The 10,503-nt window shown below is 43.0% G+C and overlaps 1 protein-coding gene across 2 annotated transcripts in view; it reads right to left on the reverse strand.

Annotated features, from left to right (window-relative positions):
• Window positions 1–6,346, reverse strand: part of LOC109869766 (IQ motif and SEC7 domain-containing protein 1) — a 220,219-nt gene extending 213,873 nt beyond the window's left edge. The window contains exon 1 of one of the 2 annotated variants that reach the window (XM_031803734.1): window positions 5,679–6,346. In XM_031803734.1, coding sequence (XP_031659594.1) covers window positions 5,679–5,938 — 260 coding nt within the window. In that variant the 5' untranslated portion in view covers window positions 5,939–6,346. The remainder of the gene's footprint in view (window positions 1–5,678) is intronic. The other variant, XM_031803739.1, reaches the window with a different exon arrangement.
• Between the last annotated feature and the right edge of the window lie 4,157 nt (window positions 6,347–10,503).

Raw genomic sequence — 10,503 nt, forward strand, 5'->3', positions numbered from 1 at the left:
GGCCCTCTTCCCTCTCACAGAACCTGACACAGAGCCCAGAAATATCTGAGGAGACATCTGTTGACTTGGCAACACAAGGACCATTATCAGGGGTCCCTGTGACGCTCTCTCCACTGGTCTGTGATTTGAAAATGAAATGGTGGGGAAAGAGGTGGCTAAAGATGGCACCGACAGACATGGCAGCTCTGCTTCTAGCTCCTAAGCAATTTTGCAGTATTTCGTTTTCATTATTAGACCAGAAAGTTTGTGTTATTACATAGTGCCGGAAAGAACTTTTGGATATCAGAGCGGAGGTAACTCACCAGCATTGCGACCAGAAATATGACTTTCCCGAATTGGATCCTTTGTTTGTACCCTCCTTATCCAAAAGGCTTCTCCAAGACGCAGCCAGTGGAGAAGAGGTATTTGGAGTGGACTTCTAGTCCAACTCAGGAGATGGGCACAACATCCACCGCTTCAGAGTATATTACTCACTAATGTTCAGTCTCGGGACAATAAAGTAGACAAGCCAAGACGAGGATCTCCTTCCAGAGAGACATCGTTGACTGTAACATACTCTGTTTTACAGACTCATGGCTCTCTCCGGATATGCTTTCCCTGTCCATACAGCCAGCTGGGTTCTCAGTACATTGCGCAGACAGGAATAAAGAACTCTCTGGGAAGAAGAAAGGCAGTGGTGTATGTTTCATGATTAAATACTCATGGTGTGATCGTGATAATGTACATGAACTCAAGTCATCTTGTTCACCCAACCAAGAATACCTCAATCAAATACTGACCGTATTACCTCCAAAGAGAATTCTCTTCAGTTATAGTCACAGCTGTGTATATTCCCTCTCAAGCCGATACAACGATGGCCCTCAAGGAACTACACTGGACTTTGTGCAAACTGGAAACCACATATCCTGAGGCTGCATTTATTGGATCTGGGGATTTTAACAAAGCAAAGTTGAGGAAAATGCTACCGAAGTTCTATCAACACATTGCCTGTAGTATTCGCACTTCAAAAACTCTCAACCATAGTTACTCTCCCTTCCGGGATAACTACAAGGTCCTCCCTGCCCTCCCTAAGGTTTATTCAACACTGGCCTGACCAATTGGAATCAATGCTTCAAGTTTGTTTTGATCACGCGGACAGGGATATGTTCCGGGTTAACTCTGAGAATAACATTGACGTATACAGTGACTGAGTTAATCAGGAAGTGTATAGGGGATATTGTTCCCACTGTGACTAGTAAAACCTACCCAAAACAAAAAACGTGGATAGATGGCAGCATTCACGCTAAACTGAAAGCGCAAACCACCATGGCAAGGTGACTGGGAATATTGATGAATACAAACAGTGTAGTTATTCCCTCCATAAGGCAATCAAACAGGCAAAGCGTCAGTACAGAGACAAAGTGGAGTCGCAATTCAACGGCTCAGACACGAGACATATGTGGCAGGGTCAACAGACAATCACAGATTACAAAGGGAAAACCAGCCACGCCACACCGACTACTTGCTCCCGGACAAGCTAAACGCCTTCAACGGCTTTGAGGATAACACAGTGCCACTGAAGCTGTCCACTCAAGTTTTGTGGGCTCTAGTTCTCTGTGGCCGACGTGAGTAAAACATTTAAGTGTGTTAACATTTACAAGGCTGCCAGCCTAGACGGCATCCCTAGCCGCGTCCTCAAAGCATGCGCAGACCAGCTGCCTGAAGTGTTTACGGACATATCAATCCTTCCCTATACCAGTCTGCTGTTCTCACTTGCTTCAAGATGCCCACCATTGTTCCTGTATCAAAGAAAGCAAAGGTAACTGAACTAAATGACTAGTGCCCCGTAGCACTCACTTCTGTCATCATGAAGTGCTTTGAGAGGCGAGTTAAGGATCATATCGACTCAACCTTACCTGATACCCTAGACCCACTTAAATTTGCATACCGCCCCAATAGATCCACAGACGATGCAATCACCATCGCACTGCACACTGCAAGATCCCATCTGGACAAGAGGAATACATTTGTAAGAATGCTGTTTGACGACTATAGCTCAGCCTTCAACAGTATAGTGCCCTCCAAACTCATCATTAAGCTTGGGGCCCTGGGTCTGAACCCCGCCCTGTGCAACTGGGTCCTGGACTTCCTGACGGGCCGACCCCGGGTAATGAAACAACACCTCTACTTCGCTGATCCTCAACACAGAGGCCCCACAAGGGTGTGTGCTCAGCCCCTTCCTGTACTCCCTGTTCACCCATGACTGTGTGGCCACACATGCCTCCAACTGAATCATCAAGGTGCAGACGACACAACAGTAGTAGGCCTGATTACCAACAATGACGAGACAGCCTACAGGGAGGTGGTGAAAGCGGCGCAATAGCGCCTCTTCAACTTCGGGAGGCTGAAGAAATTTGGTTGCCAAGTGCTCTCGGCCGGCAAACGCTACCAGTGTGTCCGTGCCATTAAAAGTGATGTCATATCCAGCAGCTTACTGACTACTTTTTTCCTACCCTTGCTATAAATAGACCCTAGGTGATAAAAATAATCACCAAGACTGAAATGAAATCATTAAGGACGTTTGAGCAAAAAGAGTAGGCTAAAAATAATCACTAAGACTGAAATGAAATTATTAAGGACGTTTGAGCAAAAACAGTAGGCTAGCAATAACTTTCAAGTGCTAAGTACTTAAGAATAGATCAACATAAAAAGCAATAAATGAGAACTTAGACTATGCGGTCTCATCAATGACACCAAAGGCTGGTGAGTCTCTAGCATCTGAAGGGAAGACAATGACGGAAGGCCTATCCACACTGCTTTAAAAGCATACTGTAAAATATTCAATAGTCATTCTAAAAACAAGGACAAAGAGCAGCACGTGAGAAGACCTAAATGACAGAATATGGTCCCAAACATTTGTTTTCCACACATCTCGTGATAATGATCAGTCTCAGTTTAAGTGTCATGTAAACGCACCATTTGAATCACATTTCTCCTACTGAAATTCCATTTACAGTTCTCCGGCAGTCCTGCTTTTTATACTGTTGGTTTAGAATTGCCCACCACACTTATATGCCATTAGGATTCAGTAACCGCCATAAAACCCACTTTACGTTAATAATCTCTGTCATATTTCATCAGGATCATAAAGAAAGAGCACAGACTGCTAAATAACCAGCACCATATAGGAGACGGTACTGGAGAACAAGGCTAACGTTGGGCGGTATCCAGATTTTCATACCGTTCATGTACCATACCAGAGTATACGGTATTACCGGCAGTGCACACAAGGGTCGATATTATTTTCCAAATGTAAAAAATAAATAATAATAATAATAATAATGTACTGCTCAAAACAGATTTAGGCAGGGATCTTGGCAGGGATCTTGATCCAGGAGGGAATTGATTGTGTCATCTGTAATCAAGAAGCTTGATCTTGCAAGCTAGCCACTTAGCTAGCAATTTGGCTAACCAAATGCATAGCTGGAGACCTGAGCTGGAGATAATGGATTTGGCACATCTTAGATAGTTTATTGATAAGCATTGGCGTAGCACGCACCCCCATGAGCTTTAGGGGGTCCCAAACCCCAGAAATTACAAATCATACCGTCTGTATTTTAAAATACCCTGGTATAAGTTTTTAATAGGTATACTGCCCAGGCCTACTGTCTCTCAGACACAGCGCTATCACCCAAAACAGGCTGGTGCTCAGATACTGACAGTGGGGGGACGAATCATGTGGCTTTGGAGGTGATATTTATTAACTTGTTATGCCTGGGGGCAGTATTGAGTAGCTTGGATGAATAAGGTGCCCAGAGTAAACTGCCTGCTACTCAGGCCCAGTTGATAATATATGCATATTAGTAGTCGATTTGGATAGAAAACACTCTGAAGTTTCTAAAACTGTTTGAATGATGTCTGTGAGTATAACAGAACTCATATGGCAGGCAAAAACCTGAGAAAGAAATCCAACCAGGAAGTGGGACATCTGAGGTTTGTAGTTATTCAACTCTTTGCCTATCGAATATACAGTGTCTATGGGGTCAAATTGTACTTCCTACGGCTTCCACTAGATGTCAACAGTCTTTAGAAACTTGTTTGATGCTTCTACTGTGAAGGAGGGGGGGAATGAGAGGGGATTGAGTCAGAGGTCTGCCAGAGAGGCATGAGCTGACCATGTGCGTTCACGTGAGAGTTAGCTTGAGTTCCATTGCATTTCTGTAGACAAAGGTATTCTCCGGTTGGAGCGGTTTCAAGATCCTGATGACTGATGAAGCTGAGGTAACTGCATGTAGTGGACTTTAAGCACAGTGCTGATGTGAGTGAGATATATGCTCCATCACCCCGCCCTGCCAAGCCATCAGCGGCTAAACCTCCAATCCCTCACAGACGAGACACGCCCAGACTGCCCTCCTCATACATAAAAATGAAACATATGGAAGTAATTGCATAATTGATCTATCCCAGCTCAGCTCCTTTTCCCCAGAGCTTGTACCGTGCGCATTCCCTAAATATCCTGGATTTGTCCCTGCCCAACACATGAAATCCACTTAAAAGACTAGCACACCGATGCTAAGCTAGTCTGGCATGAGAGAGGCCTGAGCCAACTGAGGTTACCAAACGTGAATCAAAAGACTCCATGACAGTAGTGAACCTGAAAGCCTGGAGTCTCAGTCTGATCGCTGGGAAGCAAAAATTACTGCCCATTGGACTTCCTCCAATTCATTCCATTCTGGTTATACACTACAGTAATAGGGAGGACGTTGGAAGAAAGCTATGGCAGTTGTTTGTATTGAAAAACATTGACAACAAAACAAATTATATAACCCTCAGACAGTCATACTGCAAATCTATTATTGAGTTTAATGCTCACCAACCAATGCAAGACAAAACTTGATTTACTCAATTAGATGACATAATAGGCCACTACTTTATAGATATGTTTTGTGGTAACCATGTTTCAATGAAAACAGAGCCCATCAAGTCATGAACAAAAGGAATAAATGCAGTCAAATGATGAAAAAAAAGACTGACTAAAAATAGAATAGCCTAGAATGATTTAAAGGATAATCCATTCATATTAAATCTTTGAGCCCCGTTAAAAACGGATTCCTCTGCACAATAACTTCCAAGCGCTTGAATGAAATACACCTGGAGTAGCAAAGGTTTCCATATTTGGTCAATGATAATATTCCAAGCTCCATATGGCAACATTTAGCTTTCTTCGCACTGTACCTAAAGCTGACCCTTAATGTGTCCAACCGCTTAGACCCGCGGGGAGGTAGCGGACTGTAGCCTATTGATGGGCAGTTCTAATTATGCCTTACAATTTCCTGTGTACTGTTGGGCATATTAGTGTTAAGTTATATCGTGGCGTTTCAAGAAGCCTGTTGGTTTGACTAAGTACAATAAAAACGGTCTTGTGCGCAGTGGTTAATCTGGTCTGTTAGAAAAAATAAGTTTTGATGCAAACCTTTACTTTAGGCTATGATATTACCTATTAGGCTATATATCAAATGCGCCTATAGATACTTTTTACATCTAGAACAGTGTAGGCCTATGTTGGTGGTGTGTGTGTATCTGCGTTTATCTGGGGTTTTAAGAGCAGATTCCTGACAATGATTTAGGAAACCATGGGGGATTATTTGTGACATCTAACAATGTCTTTCAATAGTGCCATGCGAGCAATAAATTCTTACTTTTCTTGGGTGATGTTTTCCTTTATGACACCTAACGTTCCGTGGCTGTTGCCCTGTTGCAGCAGCCTACACGTAGTCAGATGTCGCTGGTACAGGTCTTTCAAACAGGCGTTTTCTGAACACAAGTCGGACACTTGATGCTCCAGGTCCTCTATCCTTTTTTTTTGCCTCTCCAGTAACTCCTGTTGGGTCTCGATTATGTTATTAAGCTCCTTCAGATACTCTGCAGCCCTGGTTGGGGTCTCGGTCGGGCTTTCCATCTTGCTTCGACTCGGGTTGCCCCCCGATCTGTTTTCTCGGAGTCCGTTTTCAACCTGTGCTATGGCTACGTTCAGCTAAATTCCAACCCGATGTGCCTTTTTGCGCCTCGCCATTGTTTTCATGTGGTGCTGGTTGAATGAAGTGTGACGAATGGTGCCCAATGAAAAGCGTGTTCCGGTGGTTAGTCTACACCATAACTAACCTCCGAAAACCACTCCAGTTACAAAGAAAAACATGTTTTAACCCTTCAAAGGACATCGACCCAGCTGTATCATATCCTTTTAGTTTGGCAACTTATTCTAAACATATAGACGAGACTGTCTGACACGGATCCCCTGTAGAGTTTTCCCAACCAATGTAGAATGTTTCGTTATCACCCTCCGGTCCACGTTGTACTCGTGACTTTTCGTAAACAGACGCTGGTTGTCAAGTAGGCGGGGTTTTCAAGTTTTATGAATCTACATTTACGGAGTGCAACGCTCCTGCATCCTAGAACCACGGGATGGGATCTTGTTGTTGAATAGTACATCTGTTTAAAAAGCTTTTACTGGTCTTCAATGTCAGTGTCAATCTATTCCAAATGGAACATTTGAAAATCCTATCAGAGGCTCAGAATGGACAGAGATAAGCTATTGAAATGTTTGAATTGTTTCAATGTCGGTCGTTTGACTTGGAATGTGTATATAAATGTGTCAACTCCAACGGGTACCATGTCTCACAGCCATAGGCAAGGAATGTGATAGATAGGCAATGAGGTAATATTTCCAATAGGTAACAAAAATGCCCAAACGTGGCAACGCACCATAGACGTCTGTTCCTCTCATGTGAAGGGTTGATCAACTCATTGTCTCAGAGAACTGCGTATTAGTATGTTTCGTATGGTATGTATTAATTTGTGGCTGGCCATCATCCATGTCGTATGATATGTTACGAATTGCAATTCATATATGTTATGAATTCCAAATTGGTGTGGCTAATGTTAGCTACTGTAGGTGGCTAACTTTAGAGGCTAGGGGTTAAGAGTTAGGTTCAAAGGTTAAGGTTAGGAGTTAGCTTAAAGGGAAAGGGTTAGCTAACATGCTAAGTTGTGACAAAGTAGTTTATAGTTGCTAAAATTATGATGATGATATTTGAACAGGTTTGGGTTGCTTTCATTTTTGCCTTAAGTAACCATACTAAACATAAGATATTTTACTAATTTGATTGTCTCAGATTTACATTTACTATGTTACATCTAGTCTATAAGACCAGGCTGATCAAATGGGAGGCCAGCCTGTACTAGTGGAATGTACTACCCCTAGAAACATGTGGCATCAAGCTATTTGTGTGTGTTTGCACAGGTGTGTTGGTCTATTCAGATTCTTTGCCCAACAGGGTATCACATTTCCTTACACCAATATGAGGATTGGCAATATTGGCAACAAACATTTGAAACCTGTTTTAAATCCTATTGACCATCTCTATCACCCAGAGAGAATCAAATGATGATGAAGCAGACAAGCCAATTCATTCCTTGAGTAAACCCATCTTCCATTTTTTGGCAGAGCTGCGATGAGTTGATTATACTTTTGTATGGAGCCCACATCTCCATACACATTTTATTAATTGCTTGTGTGACATAATTGTACCAACCTTATTTACAATGTAATTCATAAACATGACGCCTTTTATAAAAAAAGTTTAAGAAACATTGTCTTTTGTCTATCAGCACATTAGAGTTTTGCCATATTTGTTCTGCCTCTCCTGAAGGATGAAATTGGGAATTGTAACCAGCTCTCTGAATGGCTTCATTTAACAAAGAGGATACTTATAAACAGGGTTCCATTGTCAATTCACTGTGATATCTTTTTTTGTGCAATTCATATATGTTACGAATCCAATTCATACAATATATTACGAATTTGATCACTCAAATTTTCCCGGATATGTACACCAAGAATATCAAATTCACCATCCGCCTATTTAATTGGGAGACCACTTAGCAATTTAAAGATTGTATCTTTTAAAGACCCAATCCATTATATCATATCATAGTTGGGTTTTAGTTCAGAGAAACTGGAGACATTATCCAGGTCCTCAATAAGGCCCTTCAAGGTTGACGATTGAGGACTCGAGAAAAGTTGAATCATTGGCGTACATTGATACTTCTGTGTCTAATCCATAAAGTTTTTGCCCCTTAATGAGAACTGCTCTTTCCCCCATTATACCGCCCTGACCCCTACCTTAAGCCATCTCCATATCACTTCCATCTGGAAAAGTTTGGGGGTAAATTATGCATTGAATGAGACAGGAATGGGCCTACACCGGCCAAACCCAGACGATGTTGGGCCAATTGTGTGCCGCCCTAAGGGACTCCCAATCACGGCCGGTTGTGATACAGCCTGGAATCAAACCAGGGTGTCTGTAGTGATGCAGTGACTTAGACTGCTGCGCCACACGGGAGCATTATCAAAGCCAGGGGGAGATGACAGAGAAAGAGATGCACACAGCAACCATGTTCAGACCTATCTCCCTTCACACACTATTTCTCTTTAGTCTTCACACTTACTCTTTCCCTTTGATCAATATGTCAATGAAATAGCAAAATGTTGTATTCTTCGTTGCCGTTACACTGTAAAAAGCAGACCGTGGCTGTGCTGAGAAGCAGGCCGACTATACAGTCCAGATGTAGCGTATTAGGGTTTTTGCTGCAGCTCCCAAATCCCCATGGCGGGGAGCCAGGGAGCGGGCGGGCCTGCTGATGCCTGAGCTAACCCAGGCTCTGGCACATAGCATCCAGTTGGGCATGCAGCGCAGCATTCACCAGGAGCTGGTATCAGGTGCTGGTACGGAGTCCTTCCTTGCACATGCCGCCAGAAGTGTGTCACCAGATGCGTTACCCCAGGGACTTCCATTTCAGGTCCAGCATTTGTCCCCAGTGTCAGATTACATACCACCCAAACAGGCATGCAGCCTTCAACATTCACCAATGTCAAGTATTCCTTTCAGTAGAGTATGTAGCTCTCTGCTGCTTCCCAGTTTGTCACTCTGCTTCTAATTGGCCATAAACAACCTCTCACCTCTCTGGCACTAGGAGTAATGGGCGGTGCAAAACGTGCGTCACCCTGCCGGACACAACACAGAAGTGGTGGTAGATGAGAGAAGTCACCAACCACAAGATGAAAAGCAGTCTGAAAGACATTGCCATTGTTACGGTCCTCTCTGCACTCTCCTTCCTTCCTCAGGGTGACCAGTCAGTGCAGTGGTTGGTGGTAGTGGTGGAGTGCCAACTTTGTAGATTTACAGTATTTCAGCTGAGGCAAATCCATTCCGAGATTCTCTTCGTTCAGCTTCACAAAGCATTGGTCCACTCTGTGATGGAAAAGGAGACCCTATCATTTAGCCAGCAATGTGGAAAAAGTTTTGGCAGAGAATGCCTAGAAATCCAATAGCCCAGTACCCTGTCCTCAGCCCTACAAAGCCCAATTCCTCATGAAAATGAATTCATGCAGCATACTTGTGTGATGGATGTGAATGGGCTGTGGGCAAACATGTGAAGAGAATATTGCACGAGCAGAACTGTGGTGGGCTATAGGACAGTCTTTCTTAAAATTCTAGCCTCTTCAATGATGTAATGTATGTCAGGTATTTCATCACAAATCAATACAATTCAAAGCTGTAACAATTTAAGAGGAACATAAGACAGATTTTATTTATAGCTTTCAACTATTAAGATGTGACATTTTCCACATAGCTCAGTTACTGTAGTAATAGCTATCGTACGGTATATTACACCTGAGATTGTGTTGATTTGGAGAAGCCATGGCAGATGAATGGGCTCCAAAGGATTGGACACTTTTTTTAAATTCTCACCTAAAATAACATAACCAAATCTAACTGCCTGTAGCTCAGAACCTGAAGCAGGAATATGTATATTCTTGATACCATTTGAAAGGAAACACTGACGTTTCTGGAAATGTGAAATTAATGTAGGAGAAAATAACACATTAGATCTGGGAAAAGATAATACAAAGAAGAAGAAAAATCCAATGAACCATTGCATTTCTGTTCAAAATGTTGTATGCAGACTGCCCAAATGTGCTTAATTGGCTTATTAATACATTTAAGTTCATAACTGTGCACTCTCCTCTACCATGGTATTCTTTCAGTATAATAGCTGCTGTAAATTGGACAGTGCAGTTAGATTACCAATCATTTAAGCTTTCTGCCCATATCAGATATGTCTATGTCCTTGGACATGTTCTTGTTACTTACAACCTCATGCTAATCATGGGGGGGGGGGCACCAATCCTGTCGAGGTTAACGGCTTCCATTTGGCTCATCATCCTCACGGTGGTCAATAGGAAATCTGTACTCTGGTCCTGATCATTCAGGAAGAGTGGATAGCCAGTCTTGTTATTCCTGTCAGGTCTCCTTCACAAACCCTGGTCTCAGTGTTTTCCTCCCGTCAGTACAGTAACCTATCAGGAACACTGGTCACTGGCAACCCACGCCGCTCTTCCGCTCTTCCCCCTTTACCCAAGCCGGGAGGAACCAAGACATCTCCTTGGTAGACAAGTTCGCA

Source organism: Oncorhynchus kisutch, linkage group LG24 (assembly GCF_002021735.2).
Source record: "Oncorhynchus kisutch isolate 150728-3 linkage group LG24, Okis_V2, whole genome shotgun sequence".
Classification (NCBI taxonomy): Eukaryota; Metazoa; Chordata; class Actinopteri; order Salmoniformes; family Salmonidae; genus Oncorhynchus; species Oncorhynchus kisutch.